The sequence below is a fragment of the Zingiber officinale genome, chromosome 4A (assembly GCF_018446385.1).
Source record: "Zingiber officinale cultivar Zhangliang chromosome 4A, Zo_v1.1, whole genome shotgun sequence".
Taxonomy (NCBI): domain Eukaryota; kingdom Viridiplantae; phylum Streptophyta; class Magnoliopsida; order Zingiberales; family Zingiberaceae; genus Zingiber; species Zingiber officinale.
Window position 1 is genome coordinate 55,427,904 of NC_055992.1, and position 21,959 is coordinate 55,449,862.

The 21,959-nt window shown below is 37.9% G+C and overlaps 2 protein-coding genes across 2 annotated transcripts in view; both read left to right on the plus strand.

Annotated features, from left to right (window-relative positions):
• LOC121969923 overlaps positions 1 to 18,019 on the plus strand; it is a 59,790-nt gene extending 41,771 nt beyond the window's left edge. Inside the window, exon 5 of the mRNA XM_042520244.1 lies at positions 17,753 to 18,019. Coding sequence (XP_042376178.1) covers positions 17,753 to 17,860 — 108 coding nt within the window. The 3' untranslated portion in view covers positions 17,861 to 18,019. The remainder of the gene's footprint in view (positions 1 to 17,752) is intronic.
• A 2,662-nt stretch (positions 18,020 to 20,681) lies between these two features.
• LOC121969924 (ATP synthase subunit b', chloroplastic-like) lies at positions 20,682 to 21,592 on the plus strand. Its single transcript, XM_042520245.1, has one exon. It carries the CDS (start codon positions 20,823 to 20,825, stop codon positions 21,486 to 21,488), a length of 666 nt encoding a protein of 221 aa, XP_042376179.1. The 5' UTR covers positions 20,682 to 20,822; the 3' UTR covers positions 21,489 to 21,592.
• Positions 21,593 to 21,959: the final 367 nt, after the last annotated feature.

The following is a 21,959-nucleotide window of genomic DNA, read 5'->3' on the forward strand; positions in this document are numbered from 1 at the left end:
ATATATATATTTTAGTATCTGTTATATTAATAATATATTGCTGTACCTGTTTTAATTGTTAACAGTGTTGTAATAACACTATTATTTTATTACTATAACTGTTAATATTAACATAACAGAGTTATAATTATTATGACAGTTTATATATAATTATAACTGTTGTATATAGTTTATACATATGTAAGTTTAATAGTTTATATATTATAACAATTTATATATAATTTACTGATTATATATTATTAAGTAATTAATTAATTAGACATAATTAATTAATATCTTAAAAAAATTAGTTTTCTTATTTTTTACTTCATGATGCAGCTCTGAGTGAAATAAAGAAAGTTAGGTATATTAAAGTGAAATGTGTAATTAGAGTTAGCATTAATTATATACAACCTATTTACAATTATACTTTCAATTTTTTTAGTACCATGATTAAACATACTTAAAATTAATTTAAATTTTATGAAAACAACCTCTAAAATATTCATAATTTTAGAAATTTAATTTTAAAATCTCAAAAAATATTTTAAAATTTTTGAATAATTTTCATGATTTCAAAAATAATTCTAGATTTTTTTAATCCATGTAAAAAATTGATTATAAATTTAATATATTTTGAAAAGCAATATATATTTCCCAAAATATACTTTTAAATGTTTCAAATAATTATTTTAAAAAATTAGGAATTTTTAAATAGTATTCATAATGTAACTTGAAATCTTTAAATTTAAAATAATCCTTGAACTCTTCAAATAATTTTCCTTGAAAAATTAATTATATATTTTTAATAATTAAAAATAATTTTGAATATTCAAACATTTATATATAATGAGTCTACAGATATGGTTGTGACATGACAGAGTGATAATTTTAATAAACTTATAAATTTTGTATTTTATATTCATTTATACATTGTCCCATGTCATGTTGATATCTGCACTGATAGTTGTGATTAATCTTGGTTTCATTAATTTAATAGTTCAAAATTTTGAGTAATATTTTTGTATGAAAATATTTATGTTGTGTATATTTTTGTTAAAGAAAGGGAACATTGGTGCGTAAAGTTGTTGCCATGTGATCTAGAGGTCATGAGTTCGAGCCTTAAAAACAACCTCTTGGAAAGTAGGATAAGGCTACGTATAATAAACTCTTTCTGGGACTCCACATTGGCGAGAGCTCTGTGCACCTTTTATATTTTTGTTAAAATTAATATTCTTTTTTTTAAAAATTTTTTATGAATAAGATAATATTTCATATGTTAATTTTAATGTTATAAATTGTGAATATTTAGTGTATTTATTTATTGTGAGTATTTAATCTTTTTTTGATACTAGAAGAGCGTTCTTTTCTTGTGATTTTTTATGTCTTTTTAATGATGCATAGGTAAACAAATGATATAAAAATAACTCTCTTATGGTCCAACTTAGAGACACATATTGACTAATCCTATGTTGACTAGAGTACTTATTTCATTGTCGGTGTGGTTACATTGCAATATGATCTAACACAACAATGGGGTTACACTTCCAAAGCGACATTTTGCTAATGGATAACGGATGCTTCCAAGTGTTTAAAAGTCCCTTAAGGAATTTGTTGTGCAATGGAGGAACGTATGCCAAATAGGATTTTAAGTATAAATAACAACAACATTAAGATTTTAATAGATAAGCCTCTAGGGAATTTGTATATGATAAGTTTGAAGGTTGTGATGAAGATATCTGAAATGACCAAGAATTTCTACTGTATTCTTTGTGCTTCTTGAGTAGAATGTGAATTCTAGTGACATATGCGATATAGTGGTGATATAATTGGTGCTAGTGGAAGTGACTTAATTATTGGACTAACATTGAGAAGTGCAAGTCTTTGTATTACCCCATCATGAGGTGGTATTGGTTGTTTTTTTTTCCTTCTATGGGATGAAAACATGTTGTCGATATCATGGTTTAAAATTTCATTCCGTACCAAGCGAATCAAATGTAATTTATCGTTTCGTCGGCCAGGGAATGCCGCGAGCTTGGGGAGGCTTTTATCGGGGTTGTGGAGGCCGCTGCAATCCTGCGGGGTCGCGGATGTTGCCGCGATCTCGTGGGGTCGCGAAAGTTGTTGCGATATCACGTTGAACTTCATGGGATCGTGACGAAGACGCTGCGGAGACCATCGTGATCTCTGTAGATCGTATCGGGGATGCCCACGACCTCCTCGGGTTGTGACGGGGATGCCCACGATCTCCACGGGTCATGGTGGGGTGCTCGTGACCTTGGTTCACGTTGGGGACATCTGCTAGTGCGCCGTAGGGATGTAGAAAACTTAGGTTTATAATTAAACTTATGGTTAATAATTTCAATCAACTTCTAGTTATAATTTATAAAATAATCTAAACAGACTTAATTAAATCCTAATAAAACTATCCTATTAATTATATATATATATATATAATTTATTTTTATTTTGAAAATATATAATAATTTATTTATTTACCATATGGAGACGTAGTGATCCCGTATTTTTTTCATATTTAGATTAAAAGTTTATTTTTAATTAATATATTTTATATTTAAAAATACAGAAACCATACTTGTACGACCTAATACGGTATTGAAACAGTATAATTCCGGTCATAAATCAAACTTCGATACAACTCAAGATTAAATCATGGTTGATATTGATCCGATGACATTTGCAAACCAAGCTAGCAAAATATTGATGGTGCCTGCACAAAGGAGAAGATGAAATGGATCGACAAAAATATTGTAATTTTTTATTTTAATTGTCTTCCATTGAATGCAACAAACAATACATACTGCCATTTATGATGTCTAACCACTAAAAGCTATGAAATTGTTGGTTGATACCTAGATAAACATGTGGAGGCGATAAGTCCCTTCATATAAGAAGCAATGTGACCTATATGGGGTTATGATAATGGGCAATGGCTGGGATCTATACAAATGTGCATTATCACTTTTCTATTATATAAAATAGAAGGATGATATTTTACAAATATGTTGATGCAATTGTGGAATATCATTATGTATCTTATATATATCACTTATGGATTGTGTCGCTTAAAAGATATATGAAGAACAAGTAGACGCATCACAAACAATGGTGCCAAATTTAAAAGATTTGAAGAGTTGGAGTAAAAACACCCAACATTGTTATAGATACCATGCACAACACACTATATCAATTTAAAGATGGTGGATTTTAGTAAACTCGATATAGTAAGAAGGTAGTGAAAAAGTGCAATTGTTATAAAATTTCTTTATAATTATCATTGGATTTATTGATTAATGAGGAAGTTTATTGATGGGAGATTAAGATCGGGAGTAACTAGATTTGAAACTCATTTTCCTATGTTAAAGTCATTCTACTAGAAAAAAGTTAGATTGAACGTTATGTTCACTTTTGAGGATTAGGAAATCTCGCAATACTCTAGCACCATTGAAAGTTAACATCATCACTTTTGAGGATTAGGAAATCCGTTATGTTTACTATTGACGCTAACCTAATGGCTCATGGTTAGGATGGATGGGAAACAAGAAACGAAGCATATGATGTTACTTCTAGCCCCCATTTATATGCTTCAGATTAGGTGCCCACCCAATGAAAAACTGCACATGATTAAGTCATCTACTTCGGTCTAAACTGAACAACTAACTTAGTGCAGTTTATGCAGAGATTTAACCACGTTCATCTGTTAGTTCCAGATCATAGACGAGTTAGCATCTCAGTGTGTTATGGTCTCGAGTGTAGGATCGAGTCACAGGTTGAGATTCGGATCCGTACTTGGTAATGCGATACGTAAAGGGAAAAGGGAGGGGGAAAGATACGTCCTAGATGGAGTCCAAGTTACTCAAAATTTTCTTCCCTTCTTCATTGATAATAACACTCCTTATATAAGGAGTCAATTGCATGGACTATTGAAGGAAAAAAAGGAAAAGACCAATCCCTAAAGGAAATAAGGAATCAAAAATAGAAAAACCCTTTATTTATTTCTACTTATAGTAGTAGCAAATTTGGGCCGTAGTAGAATTTGGGCCGTAGCTAATTAGGCAGTAGCAGTTTATTCAGTACCTAATTAGGTAGTAGCATATGTATTCCAAGGTTGCTAATTAGGCTGTAGCAGATTTATTCCAGTAGCTAATCAGGTAGTAGCAGATTTATTTCAAGTTGGTAATTTGCTTCCGATTATAGTGACGTCCAACAAAGACATCCATATCATCACTCCCCTCCTAGATGTTAAGTTGGTCCTCAAGTTCGAAGGCTGGGTGTACAAAGAGGAACTTCCCAACCGGTTCCCAAGTAGTATCTTCAATGGAGGAATCCGCCCAATGCACCAAGTACTCCTGTGGTCCCCTGTTGAGACGGCTACGCAAAATTGTCTGGGGAATAGGTAAAGCTTGGCCCGTAATCTGAGGTAAAGTTCTCGCATTATCCGGTGGGGAGCCCTTATATGGCTTTAGCAATGAGACGTGAAAAACACCATGGATGCAGCTATCTGGTGGTAAATCAAGTCTGTAAGTAATAGACCCAATGCATGCTGCCACTTGAAATTTGTGTTGTTAAAGGCGCGCCCGAGGCGCGCCTGTGGGGCGCCTGAGGTGTCCGGTGCACAAGGCGTTGGGAAAAACGCTTTTTCCCAAGTGAGGCAGGTGTTGTTCGTCAGATGCGCACCTGGGTGCGCCTAGGGCGCCTTCGCACCTCAACTGAGGCACGATCGTGAACCATTTCTAGATTTCTAACCAAAAATAGCATTTCGAACCAATTTGGTTTGAAATTAGGGCATGGAGAAGAAAAGGATAAAAGGGAAGAAGAAAAGAACGCAAGAAGAAGAAGAAACTTAAATTTGAAGAAGAGTCGTGTCGTCGTCCAGGTATTGCCGTCGTCCGCCGCTGCTATTGCTCAGTCGGGCCGTCGCCAGGTATGTGTTTTTTCCTTCTTTTTTTTTTGTTTTTATGTTCTTCACTTCTTCTTCTCTTCTTTTTTTTTCTGTTATCTTCTTCTCTTCGGTTACTTCTTTTCTATCTTCTTCTCTTCGGTTACTTCTTTTCTTCTTCTTCTTCTCTTCTTCGTTTTCACTGTTTAGTTTTTCTTCATTTTTTTCATCTTCTTCTTTTCTTCTCTTTGTTCTAGTATTTTCTTTTCTTTCTCTTTTTCTTTTTTTTTTCTTCTTGTTGAGTTGCTGGTTTGTATTCTTGCTGTTGTCCGGTTTTGTTTGTTTGTTTGTTTTTTTTTCCATTTTTACAGGTTGTGTTCTTGTTGCCAATTGTTGTCCAATTTTGCTGTTGTCCGGTTTTTCCTTTTTTTTTGGCCTTATTTTTTCATTTGTTTTTCATGTTTTTCTTTTTGTTTTTTCCTTATTTGTCTATTGTTGGTACAGTGCTTTTCTATTGTTGACATGGTTTAAAGTGTCGTGTCGAGACGGTCGAAACGGGCGAAACGTCTTGTTCTGCCCTACGACCGGCACCGGCACGACCCTGACACCAAACTCGTAACAGCTGTGACGTGTTGCGCGACCCCATGGCCGCAGCGGAGCTGCCGCCACAGAGGCATCGCGCGACCTTGCGGCCACTGCAGAGGGGTCGCACGACCACCGCGATAGCATCAGAGTAGTCACACGATCCCCGTGGTCATGGCTAAGGGGTCGCGCAACCCCGCGGCAATGCCGAAGTCGCACGAGCTCGCGAATGGTGTCGGATTTCAGATTTTTTTAAATTAAACTTAGATTAATTATTTTAATCAACTCCTAGCTATAATGGAGATAATCTAAAGAGACTTTATTAAACCCTAATAAAATTATCTAATTAATTTTATATTTCATTTATTTTAATTTAAAAATTATAATATTTTTTTATTTATTTATTTATCTATTTTCACATCTTTTGCTTTTTTAAAAGATTATTTTTGATATTGCTTATTTTTAAATATTTATGTTAAATATTTTATTTTTTTAATTAATATATTTTATATTTAAAAAAAATCGAAACTATATCGGCACGACACGATACGATACCGAAACCGTATCGTTCCGGTCCAAGACTGAAACCTCGGCACGGGTCGAAATTTTAAACCTTGATTGTTGGTACAGTGCTTTTCCATTAAAGTGCTTTTTAATTTTATTTTTATTTTTTCGATTATTTTCTTGTTAAATTATCATGGAAGGTAGTAGTGATACTCCAACATATATATCAAAAGATTCGGCATGAAATTATTTTCAAAGAGTTAATCCGGATAACAAAAATGATTTAATTTGTAATTTTTGTCAAAAAGTTACAAAAGGGATATCTATCGTGCAAAACAACATATTGTTGGGCGGTTTCGAAATACTACGACTTGCAAATTTCATGGAGTAAAAATGGAGAAAAGTAAGGGTGTGTTTAAGGTTCTAAAATTCGCTAGGCGCTAGTCGGGCGACAGACCAGCGCCTAGCGCCTAGACCGCTTAGGCGGGGACTAGGCGCCGCTAGGCGGATTCCTCGGTATCCCTTGTTTCAGGCAGATTTATAATTTTAATATTTATAAATCCGATTAAGATAAATTAATACTATATAAAATTTATAAATATGTTTTATATAAATTAATAATATGTATTATATTTTTAAAATTTTAAAATTTTTTATATTTTAAATATGACAAATGATAATATTTATTATAATTTTTAAATCTGTTAATATATAAATTAATATTTAATATTATTTATTTAAATCTGATTATATAAATTATAAAATTAATAATGGAATTTTATTTTTATATATAATTTTATATATTTAAATTTCTTTTATAAAAATTAATAAAATTTATTAAAAAAAAATAAATTTATAATATATTTAATTGGGATGGTAATTTTATTAGGTTTTACGAACCAACCCTTTTATTATCCCCGTTAGGAATTGTTTTAATTTAATAAATCTAAAAAAAAACAAAAAAAAAAGCAAAAAAACGCCATCCCCGTCTCTCTGTCGCGACTCGCACGACGGCGCGGACACCACTGGCGCCTCGTGGGAGGTCTCTGGCGCCGCCGGAAGCTCCCTCGGACATGTCCGGCGCGTCCGGCGAAGTCCGACGTTGCTTCCAGCGGCGCCAGAAGCGTCGCAGAAAGCTTCCAGCGCCACGGGAAGCTTCACGAGATGTTGTCGGACGCGTCTTACGACGCTTCCGGCGGCTGTGGATGTGTCCGGCGTCGCCGGAGATTGCGCGACGATGACTCAACACTCAACAGGAATAAAAAAAGTTAAAAACTTGACAGAATGTAAGGAAACAAGACGTAAAAACTTACCGGAGCCCCGGAGCGACGAAGCCTTCGACGCAGCGACGATGAGAGAAGTCAGAAGACAAAGCGGCGCACGACGAAGACGTAAACAGCAAATTTGGAACAAAATATTAAAAGTTTAAAACCTAAATAACTCGGCCGAGGCCCGCCGAGGGCCGCCTAGGGCCGCCGAGAGCCGCCTAGGCGGCCCAGCCGCCTAGGTCGAGTTTTCGAACATTGGGTGTGTTTGGTACGCGTGTTTTCCATTTTCATTTTCTGGAAAACGCGCGTTTTCTGAAAAATGGTGTTTGGTTTGCATTTTTCATGCTTGTTTTCTAAAAAATAGCTAGCGTTTTCTAGAAAAACAAAAAATGACAAAAAGTCGTTTTCTGTTTTCTAGAAAACACGCGTTTTCCAGAAAATGAAAATGGAAAACGCGCCTACCAAACGCACCCTAGTCTTTCTAAACTTACGACATTGGACTTTGAGGATGTAGACCCTCTTGGTGATGATATTGATATGGATGATATTTGAGCTAAAGTTGTGTCGCCTATAAGTACAAGTATAAGTTCTAGATCAGTGAATATGCAAAAAAAAGGTCAAGATAAATAGGTCCAATAGATACGTATTTTGCTCTTAATGTGTAAAAAAATATTGAAAGCAGAAAGAGTAGAGAGAGACAAACTACGATAAATGAGACAAACAAGAAAGAATTGAGGGAAAAACTTGTATTTCCATAACTGAGTGGATGTATGATGCAGCAATTCCTTTAGCGTCGTTAACTATTCAAGCTTCAAAAGGATGTTGGACTTGGTTGACCAATATGGTGTAGGTCTAAAAGGACCTAGTTATCATGAGGCGCAAGTTCTTTTTCTAAAAAGGTTGTTGATAGCTTGATGGTAGATGGGTGGACAGACAAAAGACAGAGGACATTGATTAATTTTTTAGTGACTTCTCCTAAAGGTTTAGTTTTTCGATCCCACCTAGTGGGAAAAGGTTTGGTTGTTATTATTATTATTGTTGTTGTTCTAAAGGTTTAGTTTTCATTGAATCGATTGATGCTTTTGATTATGCAAAGACTAAAGAGAAAATATTTCAGTTGCTTGATCGATTTGTGGAGCGTGTAAAAGAAAATGTTGTTAAAAAAAAATGTGGAACCGCCACATCAACGACCCCCCTAGAAAAAAAAAAAATGTTGTTCAAGTTGTTACAGATAGTGCAAGTAACAATGTGCTTGCCGATAAACTTTTTTAACGATATACTTTTTCTTATATATGTTAAACTTATTTAGTTTTTAAACTTCTTATGTTGGAAAATTATTAGAAGCAAAAAGACCACACTTGTATTGGACTCCTTGTGCTGCTCACTCCGTCGACTTGATCTTAGAAGATATTGGAAAATTGGCTAATTTTAAAACAACATTGAAGAAGACAATGAATGTGAATGCTTACATTTATGTTCGGCTCGACATGGTAAATATGTTGAGGTATTAGTTCTCGACCCTGAATACAAGAACCTTATAAGCAAGGCTTAGGGCATGGCATCTCTACCCTAAAAGGGTCTGGGGTCGGGGCAAGGGCCGAGGAAGGACGGGAAGACAGCGACGTGGAGTTTCTCTTTGCGTCTGTCCGGCTGAGACTTTCCATTATGATTCTTTGGTTGTGTGCGCGCAGGCAGCTGTTCATGGTAGTCTCGCCTAGTCAGATTTTTGGCTTAACCATCACAACCTTATGTGGAGTGTGACTTAGGGCGGGTACGGATCGCTCCCACGGGCTCTGAGAAAGCTGGCAGCACTCTACTTGTGCCGATTTAGATCTTCATATCCTACGGTCGTCCCCACTGCCTAAGGTATAAAACGAACCTTTCGTAAAGAGGATGAGGAGGGGAAGACAACTCTCTGGCCAACCAAAGGGCAATGCAATTTCCTTACTTGACTTGACTAATCAATCAGTCGAAGCTTAGTTGCACGGTTTTGCAGTCTCAGCCTTGAAGAGACAAGACAAAAAGAACTTTGTCGGGCGGGTGTCACAGGATTTGTTACTACTTTTCTCACTTTTGAAAGGATGCACCTACAGAAGCAAAATTTAAGAAAAATATTTATTTTAAAGGATTTGATAGAGAGTAAATAGGCAAAAGAAGCGACGGGGAAGAAGTTAGCTAAAATCATCATGAAACTTAGATTTTGGAGCAGTATTGGACATATTTTAAAGATATATGGCCCTTTAGTCCGTGTTTTGAGACTGGTTGATAGCGAAAGAAAACCTGCAATGGGCTATATTTATGAGGCTATGGATAGGGCAAAAGAAACAATTATGAAAGCCTTTAAAGAGAAAGAAGAGAAATACAAAGAAGTGTTTGAGATCATTGATACGAGATGGAAATACCAACTTCATCACTCTCTGCATTCTGCAGGATATTATTTGAATCCAGAATATTTTTATTCATACACAAATTTAAATATCTGTGGAGAAGTGGTGAATGATTTGTTTGAAACTATGGAGAAATTGGTTTCAAGCACTGTTGAGCAAGATAAAATCACTACCTAACTCTCTATATATCGAAAGACAGAATGGTTATTTAAGAGGAATATGACAATTAGACATAGAAAAGCATTATCTCCAGTAAAATGGTGGGAATGCTACGGAGCAAATACCCCAGAATTGCAAAAGTTTGCTATTAAAGTGCTTAGTCTCACTTGTAGTGCTTCCGGCTGTGAGCGCAATTAGAGTGTATTTGAGCGGACATGTAATAAATATAAATGTATAATACTATTAGTATGTTACTTTTATAAGTAGAAAATATTCTTTGCTATTTTATTATACTTATTGTGATTTTTTGACATTTTGTATATTCACAGTAAAAAAAGGAATAGGCTAGCTCAGGAGCGCTTAAATGATTTGGTATTTGTGAAATAGAATCGTGCCTTAAAACTTTGGTATGATACACGTGATAAGATTGACGCCATCTCTTTGACAGATATCGATGACAGTAATGAATGGTTGATGGGTAGAATGAATGGAGAAAATGATAATGAAGAAGATGAGTTAGTTTGTGAAGGTGATGACTTGACATGGGATGTCGTTGCTAGGGCTAGTGGAGTTGAAGAGCCTGAATATTGTACTAGAGGAAAAAACATTGCATCCATGACCTCTAGTTCACATGCTAAGCCTAAACAAGTCGAGAAGGGAAATATATCTTCCTCTGTGAGACACTCATCGCTAAGACTTAGAGATGAAGAAGAAGAAGAAATTGAATTTGAAGAAGATGAAGATAAAGACGAATACAATGAGGATGATCTTGAGCTTGATGATTAATGACTTATTACGCTTGTTTTGATGAACTTTGTTAGTTTAGATTAGAAAGTTAAAACTTGAAAGTTTGAAACTTTTATTAATTTTATCATGATGTTGTTTTACTTGTCATAATTGATATTTGTATGTGTGGAATATTAATAGTTATCATATTTGACATATATGAATGTGCCAGTAGTTTAGTAATCAACCTCATGTTCAAGAGACATACGCCTCGGGCACGCGTCTCGCCTCGGGCTCTAGGAGCCCTTGTGCCTCGGTGCACCTCGCGCCTCTAACAACATTGCCTGAAATGGACTGAAAGATTTGGGAAGCAACTTGTGGTGACGTTGGCGAGCCACGAGAGTTGGCGATATGGCTATAGACGCAACGAGACCCAGTTCCCCATTGCAAAGCTCAATTCACGGTGAGAGGAGTCAAAATCCAATTTGGCCGCTGCTGGGATTGTAGTAAACGTGTCCTCGCCACCTGAAGCATCTCATCCCTCTCCATCAAGGCACGATCCACTGCAGCAACATGAGTAGAGCCTCAAGAATAAGATAGAAGATGAGGAGGCTCTCGTCCATACACTAGTTGAAATGGTGTAGCTCCCAAAGCGGTATGGAAGGATGTGTTGTAGCAATACTCGGGCCATGGAAGCCATTCAAGCCATTTCCGTAGTTAGTCCCCAACAAGGCAGTGCAGATACATTTCAATGGTGCGGTTAACCAACTCCATTTGGCCATCAGACTGTGGGTGATAGGCTGAGGAAAAAGCTAGCTTGGTTCCACAAAGTCGGAACAATTCCCGCAAAAAAAAAGAGCTAAGGAAAACCTTTCACGATTAAAGACAATAGATTCAGGCGTTCCGTGGAGGCGGAATATCTCAGTAAAGAAGATCGCAGCCACTGAGACTGCTATATACAGATGGTCTAGGGGAATGAAATGAGCATACTTGGATAAACGATTCTCTATTATAAACAAGACGGATTTACCCTTCACCTTCGGAAAATCCTTGATAAAGTCCATCGAGATATCTGTCCATACTTGTTTGGGGATAGAAAGAGGTTGAAGTAGACTTGCTGGTTGTAAGTTCTGCCATTTATTGAGCTGACAGGTAACACATTGTCACACAAAAGACAAGATATCTCACTTCATACCTGGCCAATAGAAGTCGGCATGAAGGCGGTGCAATGTCTTCTGTATCCACTCATGCCTAGCCTCATGAAAAACCACGAGCACTGTGGAAAACAGCGGAGATTTGTTGGAAGGAAAATCTGCCCCTTGTAGAAGATTAAGCCATCCCGAGCTTCCCACTCGGGCCCCTCCTCTCCACGTTGAACTCGACCTAGTAATCCGAACAACTCCGAATTAGAGTTCACTTCAGTTCGTATCTTTTTTAAAGATCTCCGCACAGGGAATAGAAAGAGTCATTATAATAGGTTCCTCCTTGTGACAGCGGGAGAGGGATTCAAGCAGCCTACCTTAAATTCCACCAGGAAGTCGAAGTCCATTAGCTTGCTAATCCAATGTTGTTGGGGGTGATGTGCTGTTCCAACAAGTACTTCAAACTGCAAGGGTTTGTTCGTATCAAAAAGTGACGATCCCACAGGTATTCTCTAGTGGATAACGACTTTGGCCAAACCAATGAGTTCTTGTTCATATGCTGCTAAGTTGAGATGATGCTCTGCTTATTTTCGACTGAAGAAAGCAATGGGGTGCCCTAGTTGTTGAAGAATGGCTCCAAGTCCACTCCCTGTAGCGTTACACTCCACTACAAACTCTTCACAAAAATTAGGCAAACAAAGCACCGATGCTTCTGATAGGGACTTCGTAAATTGCCCAAATGCCTCTTCAGCCTCTTTGGACCATTGGAATGCATTCTTCCTAAGAAGACTTGTGAGAGGGGCTGTGATTTGCCCATAAACCTGGATGAATTTGTGGTAGTAGCCTGTTAGTTCGAGAAATCCCATGAGAGCTTTGCAAGTTTGAGGTTTGGGCCACTCCTCAGTAGCCTGGATTTTTTGCTGCGATCCACCTCAACCCCTCGGGAATGGATAACATGACCCAAGTAAGATACGTGGGGCTGACCAAAGGAACACTTGAATTGTTTTAGAAATAACAATACAAGGACAAGTCGGCAATGCTCCAAGTGAGTATCCCTCGTGGGCTATAGATCAAGATGCCGTCAAAGAAAACCAAAATAAACTTACAAAGATAGCGTTGGAAGACTTCATTCATCAATGCTTGAAAGGTTGACGGGGCATTGGTGAGGCCGAAGGACATGACCAGGAACTCAAAGTGACCATGGTGGGTACGGAAGGTTGTCTTCTCGATATCCCTGGGGTTCATTCGGATCTGGTGGTATCCGGAGTGCAAGTCTAGTTTGGTGAAGTACTGCGCCCTATGGAGCTCGTCAAGTAATTCCTCCACTACTGGAATGGGAAACTTGTCCTTAACATTACGGTTGTTGAGCTCACGATAGTTAATACAGAAACGCCACGAGCCATCATGCTTTTTTTACCAGGAGGATGTTACCATGGGTGAGAATCGGGTAGTGGTAAGGGCGGACCACCATGGGGGCGAATACTGACAAGAGCATGATACGATGATTACAGTTTCGGGGTGGAGGGAGGCCTGCAAGTTCTTAAAACAAGTCATCGTGATCCTCAAGCAATGACTCCAGTTTGTTTCCCATGAATTCCTCATTGCGTATCATGGCTGTACATGGCTTCGATTCCAACGGGTGATCGCGCCAGAGGACCTCCTTGTCCGCCCAGACAAATTTCATCATTAGGGAATGAAAGTCCCATATAATAGGGCCTAGGGTGCGTAGCCATTTAACTCCCAAAATCATGTCAAACCCTTCAAACGGAAGCATGTAGAAATCAACAGAGAAGGTATCTTTGCCCACCTGTAAGGGTACATACTTGCAGAGGCCTAAGCTTGGCACGTGCTCTCCGTTGGCAACGCATACCTTCAGGCCAAGTCGCTTCTGAATCTCCACGTTTAGGCTTGGCACTAGCCCTTCGCGCAAAATCCACTAGGACCGAGATAGGTATCCCATGGGTTGCGGCCAACAGTTGCATTGTTTGTGAATTTCTAACGCCACTGATAGTATGGAGGAAAATTTCCGGGTCCGTCTCCCCCTCTTCCTCACCTTCATTGTCATCATCCAACACTTCCATCCAAAACAGACGCTTACACTTGTGACCCATGGAATAGGACTCGTCGCAGTTAAAACAGAGGCCCTTAGCTTTTCGTTCTACCATCTTGGCGCAGGATAGACGCTTGAAGAGTGAGGCAGGTGGAGTCCCCTTGCTGTTGTCCTCCATGGTCTTGGTCTTTGTTACAGGAGTGCCTTTACTGCTAGGGTTGAACTTGGATGTGATTCCGCCCCAATTTGTATGCAGTGGGCGCTCGCCTCGATAGAAGCACTGCTTCCGTTCTAATGCCCTGATTATATTCATTGCAATGCCCAGGTTTCCAAGCTTCTGTAGCTCGATGTTGATACGAAGATCTTCAACTAGCCTCGTTGTGAACAAGTCAACCTGTTGTCGGGGTCAGAGGTCCGAGGTTCGGGAGAGGAGGGATTGAAATTACCGCTGATAGTCTTCTACAGAGCTTGTTTGCTTCAGATTTACTAGCTCTCCCAGAGGATTGTTGCTAAAAGGCGGGCCAAAGTGGATATAACAGTGGTCTCTGAACTGCTTCCAAGTCATCTTTGGCTCTTCTTGCTTTATCTGATCAAACCAAAGTTAGACTTCCCCTACCAAGTAGAAGGCAGCAAAGCCAACCTTCTCAGCCTCTGTGGTCCTTTTGTTGGTAAAGAATTTTTTTGCACCTTTTAACCTAGCTCAGTGGATCCCCTTCTCCAGAATAGGTGGGAACTCTATCTTCGAGTATCGCGGAGCCATGGTACCAGCGGGTTTGACCTCCGAGGCCTTAGAAGGGCCATACTCCGCTTGGTAGGGTTGTCTGCAGTGGGCAAAGGTTATCATCTAGCATCTTGAACAGTATGGGATATCTTGCCCATCTGCTCCTCTAGTCCTGGTTGGCAGGAGGTGATTTGTTCCTAAAAAACTTGCTGATGTGAGGTCAATTTCTCCATGAAGGCATCGAGTTTGGATGCGGTCGGATCCGTGTCACCCATGATTGACTCTGATACCAAGTTGTTATGGTCCTGAGTGTAGGATCGAGTCATAAGTCGAGATCTAAATCCATACTTGGTCATGCAACACATAAGGAGAAAAGGAAAGGGGAAAGACTCGTCCTAGATCCAAGTTACTCAAATTTTTCTTTCCTTCTTCATTGATAATAACACTCCTTATGTAAGGAGTCAATTACATGGACTATTTAAGGAAAAAAGGAAAAGACCGATTCCTAAAGGAAACAAGGAATCAAAAATAGAAAGATCCTTTATTTATTTCTACTTATAGTTGTAGCAAATTTAGACAGTAGCTAATTAGAGAGTAGTTAATTTATTCCAGTAGCTAATTAGGTAGTAGTAGATTTATTCCAAACTGGCAATTTAGGCAGTAGTAAATTTATTCTAGTAGCTAATTAGGTAGTAACAGATTTATTCCAAACTGACAATTTAGGCGGTAGTAAATTTATTCTAGTAGCTAATTAGGTAGTAACAGATTTATTCCAAACTGATAATTTGCTTCCAATTATAGTGGTGTCCAACAAAGGTGTCCACATTACTGTGGTTCAAGAGATAGCACAAAAAATTACCTCAGTTTGGGCTATTTCGGTGCATGTAGTACATTTTTTGCCATTCCAGTTAAGTTTTGATTAGCTAATTAAATTTTTCGCTTCTTCAGACTAGTTTAATATTTTCCAACAACATTCATTAGCAGCATGCACTTAGCATTTTTTTTTTGTACATAAATTGTTTCCTAATCTATTCCTAGTCATCTTATGCCTGATTGTGGCCACTACAAATCAACTGACATACATTGCTTGTCCATTGAACCTGAATCTTGACTGGATTCAAACTTCCTAAACCCTTTGCTTTACTGCCTCCGCTCCTTTTTTATACCTCTACTTCCACCAAAATTAATCTCCATCAACCCAGATGCTCCTAACCTAGATCTTTTGTTCTAAGGTGCTCTCGTCCGATAGGACCAAAACCTATTGTGCGCAATCACATTCCCCATCAAGAACCCTGACATTGAAGTAGGGAATTCAATTGGGATTATTTTATCCCAAGTCTTCAATCATAACTGAGGCCAAGCTAGAGAGGATCAGTGCCAGATATTGCATTTCAAGGTTATATCTACTTTATACTTTCTTCAAGACTAACAAAACTTAAATTTGTGAATGTTGGCTCCGACTACCTTTTCATCCCCTCTTAATCCACTTGTTGGTATTGAGGTAAATAATATCAAGTGTCTTTTGCTAGCGTTTGAAGACTCCATGCTAGGCTGACTTTGATGGAGAAGTTTGTAATATAGATGATGATAATATCCATTGATTCAATATGATCCGACCCTTTCTTGAGATGATGAGAGCTCCGTGCACCAGATTGCCATTTACATTTTGTTATAACATGATCTCACGAGTCCTTTTCGTTTTTTGGATTCTTGGAGGAGGTTTCTAGTAGGCTAACTATTGTTGATTGAACTTGAGGTCATCATGCACAAAATTATGTTGGTAGGAGATGGTTAATTAATCTGAGAAACCTTCTATTAAATAGAAAAAATAATAGGGGAGGCGTAAGAGTGGGAAAGTGGGAAAATATGGTTGTTTACTGCACTTCCTGAACACGACAGAGATAAAAGAACAGAAGAAGAGCCTGCTGAGGGCAGATGTTGAGTCTAAAAGAATGATGATTCAAAATCTTTGAAAGCATTACTCTTCTTCCCATTCTTTCAGTCAAGTAAACACCATTATGGGTTTTTCTTCTTCTCGCTTCTCTCCAGTCCATATTTCCCCTTTCTTATGACTCCAACCATTGATTTAAAGAAAAGCTCAGTGCTAAAAATGAGTAATGAAGCTATCAAATATTTCATTTGACATAATTACAATCTTTCTAAACAAAATTAGTGCACCCTTAAATTAGATTCAATGACAAAATTAGATTCTTTTAATTTTAAACAATTGCGCATACAATTTGTGGTTTACTAAGATCCAAACATTGACAGACATCTAATTCCTTTCTGTATTTATCAGAATTGAACTAGAGGCTCAATTTAATTTTCTATTAATGTTCCATCTCTTTAGTCAAGATTTAATTCTAATCATTCGTCGGAAGTACTTAGGATGGTAAATGAATTGAATGCTCATGAACAAGTTTGGTGTTCAGCTTGATAAGAGTTTGTTTATGTTCGTTCAATACACACAAGATCGATTAAATAAACAAACTTGAATAACTCGTTAAACTAAATAAACAAACTTGAATACATATGTGTTCAGCTTGTTAATGTTCGTGAACAACGTTTGTGAACAATGTTCGTGAACAACGTTTGTGAACCATGTTCATTAATAAAACTCTTATTAACTTACTAAATAAATAAAAACAAACTTTTAAAATAAACAAACAAGTTTAACTTAATAAGCTCAATAACTAATCAAACAAGTAAAAGTTCCAAACAATCAAATAAGTTTGAATTGAAAAATTGATAACATCTAAACGAAACAAACTTAAGCCAAGCTCAAGTTCATCAAAAATAAACCAAGCCAAGTTTAAACAATCATTTCAAATGCTTGATTCATTTTAGGCTCGGTTTAGCTTGGCTCGGTTCGGTTACCTTATCAAATAAACTTGAACACCCCAAAGCTTTGCTTAGCTTGACTTATTTACCGCCCTTCAAGTACTGTTCCAAAATTCGGCCTCACTGTGACTAAGCATAGTGATGCATTCTCATTTGTTCTTTGCATGCATGGAGAATGTAGCTATTTAATAGTAGGGTATATGCTAAATGTTTAGTCTTGATTAGTATTTTTAGTTTTAATTAGATATTTGTAATGGTGCCATATTAATATTCCTAATATATATTATTGCATTTACTCTTAGTGCTTAATTACATGGGTAATAGCACAATTATTTTTCCTGAGATACTTTATTAGTGCATGGATGCTCCATTGGTACTTTTTGTTGTCTACGGGAGAGCTAAATATCGTGACATTGGCTTACCTCAAGCTCTCTGGCCCTCACTGTTATATCTGTATCTTTGCTGCTGAATTAGTTCTTAATGGAAATTCCAGGTCGCTAACACGTCAAGAAAATGGCATCATGAATCGGATGGCGGTGCGAAGGAGAAGACTATTGTTAAAGAGCTATCTAAGACGTTCCGGGCACGAACACCCAACTGATGTATATGACTCATGGCTGCTTTTTGTATGAGTATCTCACTGGACCACTTATTTTAGGAGTCCTTAAATAGTGTCATATGAGGTATTTTACACTAAACTCAATAAACTCAAAATAAAATTTGTGTAATGTGGTTAAGAACACTTGGGTTTGGCGTTTCATTGCTGTTTGCTATTTGGATTCCGAATTCTTACTGAAATTTTTTATCTTGTTCAAAACCTTCAACTTTTACACCTACAACTGTAACACATATATGGTAGAATGAAATAAAATGAGAATGGATTTATGCTCCATATGACTCCTTCAATTTAGGTAATTCAATTTAATATAGAATGATTTAAGGAATGACTACTTCAACAACCTAATGGAATGAAACATTTTAGTTTTATTTAATATAATAATACTATCAAATAATATTAAATCTAAAATGTACATTAATTAGTCAAGGGAACTAATTGAGTTAGGTTAGTTAATTATGGAAGAAAAAGCTAGGCAAGTTGAAAGGTGATAGATTGAGACAAATCGAATGAAACAGATTAGATCACAGACTAAAAAGGAAAATATTTAATGAATTGGGCATAGCTGTAGACTAAATGTTAACTAGAGGGGTTTGGATGTATTGGATAGATCAAAGAGGTCGAATTGGTTGGACAAATTGAGTGAGGCTTTTAGGCCAAACTCAATGGGTTAAACTAATCAGGCAATGTATCAAGTATACTAGATAGGTTGAGCAAGTCAGCAGAATAATATGCCCAAACAAACAAGTTGAACTATAATAGTCGAGCTAGTCAAATGAAGTAGGTGGATTGAATGAAATGAACATATCAAGCGAGCTAGACAAGTCATGGAGGTTGGACACACAGTATGTTGAAATACATTTGTTGAACAAAACGCCAAATAGAAAAATAACAATGCAAATTGAATGAATGGGTTAAACTAATAGGTTAAGTTTAATAGACTAGACCAATCAATGGATTAAACAAGTTGGCCTAATCGGAGATCCAAATAGACAATCAAATTAATAGGAAAACCAAAACGGTTGGAATAATCAATGGATAGTCAAGCATAGTAGAATATAAAGGTCAAATAGACTAGGTGGCTTGACTGGATTAGATGCATTGGAAGTGCTAGTGTAGGTTTGAGAACCGTGTTGGTTAGAATGGACGAACAAATTGGACAAACTAGATGAGATAGATGCATTACGATTGTTCCACAAAGTCAATCTATTTCATTTCCTTGTCGTTCCCTCTTGTCAAATATATCTTAAGAGTTATATGGAGCTGCATTTGTGTGTTCTAGATGATCAAGTGGGTCATTCATTTGAATAGTGACTTGGTCGATGGATCAACAATAGCCATGATTGAGCAATGTTCCTTTTGAGTTTTTGAAGTTGCATCACAATTTCACAATAATGTTTTTCTTCAACTCATTAATAGACTATGATGATGGAGTAATTTGTGCTCCCTCTTGATCTACTCATTCATTAAGTGTCTAGATGGTAATGTAACTTAAGCCAATTATGTTAATGTGCAATGATGCTCTTAAGTGGTTTGGTAAGATTGTTGACACAAAAAGTGGTTAGATGATCATGTTCCCTTGAGGATGTTTTAATATATATGACAAAAAAAATATATAGTTAGATTTATCTACGGTATTAATATCTATGTATTGAGTTTGTGGGGACATGGAAGGTTTTATATGGGGTTTCTCAACAGAGTTAACTCAAGTTGATTTGGCTCAATGGCTCAGAGCTTTGGTATGAGGTGAACTTCAAGGTAATCAAATAAGACTTCTGTGGGATTAAAAGATTCTAGTAAGGTGGACTTTAAGATGAGGAGCATATAGTTGATGAATATTTTGAAGCAAGACCTTTGGAGATGTGAAAATCTGGAGGCAAAGCCTTTATGCAAGTGGTTGAAGACTTGAAAGTATGGAGACTGGGCATGTGAAGACAGCATGGAATTTTTAAGTAGTATCATTATGGGCGATATGGAAATCAAGACTTGAAAGATTATATATATATATATATATATATATATATATATAGCATGGGGTTTACACTTTGGATAACATCATCAAAGAATGATATGGGTAAACTTGGATAGGGGCTAGTTAGATTGTAGAGAGTTTTTGACCAAGGGGCTACCTAGTTAGCTTGTAGACAGTTTTCGACCAAGGGGCAACAAGTTTCTAGTTGTAGTTTGGGATCAAATTTAACCGTGGAGCTGTGTTGGCTTACGAAGGCATAAATTGACTGAAATTGGGATCTTTAAGTTGATTGAGTTGACTAAAGGTTGGTTCAGTAGATTAGAGTATTTAGTCGATTGCTGAGTGAATTATACATTATTTGTTCGGAAATAGAATAATCTTTTTTGGGTTTGAGTCAATTGAACAGGGTTTAGTCAATTAATGGATTGGTCCAGTAACAGCAAAACTTTTGGTTATCTTGTAAAGACTAGCTTGATTTCAAACGATTGATTGAATTGATGTTGGTCAACTAAAGTTACTTGAAAATTAGTCGTAGCATCGAGTGTGTTTTCTTTTAGTTAAGTATTTATGTTTTTTAAATGTTTTTTTTATAGATATAAGTACTTAAATATATATTTATACTATATCATTTTAAAATTAAATTTCATATTTATTATTAAGAGTTATTGAGAATTAGAAATTGAGGGTGTTTTAGAAATTAAGTTGGAGCGACTCATTTTTTCAAAAGTATTAGAAATCGAGTCGGATGTTTTTGTGGGAAAAAGTAAAATACATAAAATACATCATTTTTATTTATTATTATGCGATGTGCGTGTGTGTGGTGAAGAATTGGTTGGAATCCGATAAGGTTAGGGTCCTCCTTTCTCTGCCTCATATCCGCCGCTTTCTTCTTGGCCGATCAGTCGCAGGCAAACTCAATCGAATTATCTATCAGCTCCGGCGGAGGCAGTGATCTCAGTAGAGGACATACATACCATGTCGTGCACCGCCACCATCGCCTCCTCCCTCTCTTTCACCTCCACAACATGCCGTCGAGTTATCCGCCCTCTCCCTGCCATCCGGATGTCCGCCGAGGATAGTGATAGGCCCAGCCTGGGCAGGCCTCTGCTTCCACCGCCCTTCCGCCTCCTCACCTTCCGATCCCTCCCGATCGCTGCCGCCGTAGCGCTGGCCACCTCGCCCTTGCCCGCGCTGGCGGAGCAGATCGAGAAGGCGGCGCTGTTCGACTTCAACCTGACGCTGCCGGCCATCGCCATCGAGTTCCTCCTCCTGATGGTGGCGCTGGACAAGATCTACTTCACGCCGTTGGGCAAGTTCATGGACGAGCGGGACGCCGCCATCCGAGGCAAACTCACCGACGTGAAAGACGTGTCCGCCGAGGTGAAGCAGCTGGAGGAGCAGGCAGCTGCGGTGATGAAGGCGGCGCGGGCCGAGATCTCGGCCGCGCTGAATCAGATGAAGAAGGAGACGACGGAGGAGTTGGAGAAGAAGCTGGCGGAGGGCCGGAAGCGGGTGGAGGCGGAGCTAGCGGAGGCGCTGCAGAACTTGGAGAGGCAGAAGGATGAAACGATCAAGGCCCTTGACTCGCAGATTGCCGCCCTCAGCGATGAGATCGTCAAGAAGGTTCTCCCTAGCGTTTGATTCCGCTCCTTCTTTTTCTCCTTTCTTCTTTCTCTTTGCTGTGCTCTGCTCTGCAATGTAGTAAGTTAGTAGTGGCCGTATAAAGAAAAGAACTTTATTCATTACTGCCGAACCGCAATATCGTTACAGATTTGCCGAACCGTAATATCGTAATGTTGGATACAACTCATTTGTTGTCGGAGATATACAGGATATTAATTGAATTTAAATTACTCTGAATTAAATTCAATTTACAATCAAGATGATTTAAACAGATAATCTCAGACCGTCAGCAGGGGTTGATTTCTGTTACGAACCGAAGAATTGCTGAGTAAAAAGATCAGTTGAGCCGTTAGTCTGTGCGGCAGAGTGGGCGGATCGACCAAGAGGATAGGTCGGCCAAGCAGAGGACAGATCGATCGAGCGGAGGACGGATCGATCGAGCGGAGGATGGATCGGCCGAGCAGAGGGCGGTTTGGCCGAGAGGACGGA

Excerpts from the sequence above, each read along its gene's own strand:
- LOC121969924 (XM_042520245.1), top strand. The coding sequence starts at position 20,823 with ATGTCGTGCACCGCCACCATCGCCTCCTCCCTCTCTTTCACCTCCACA.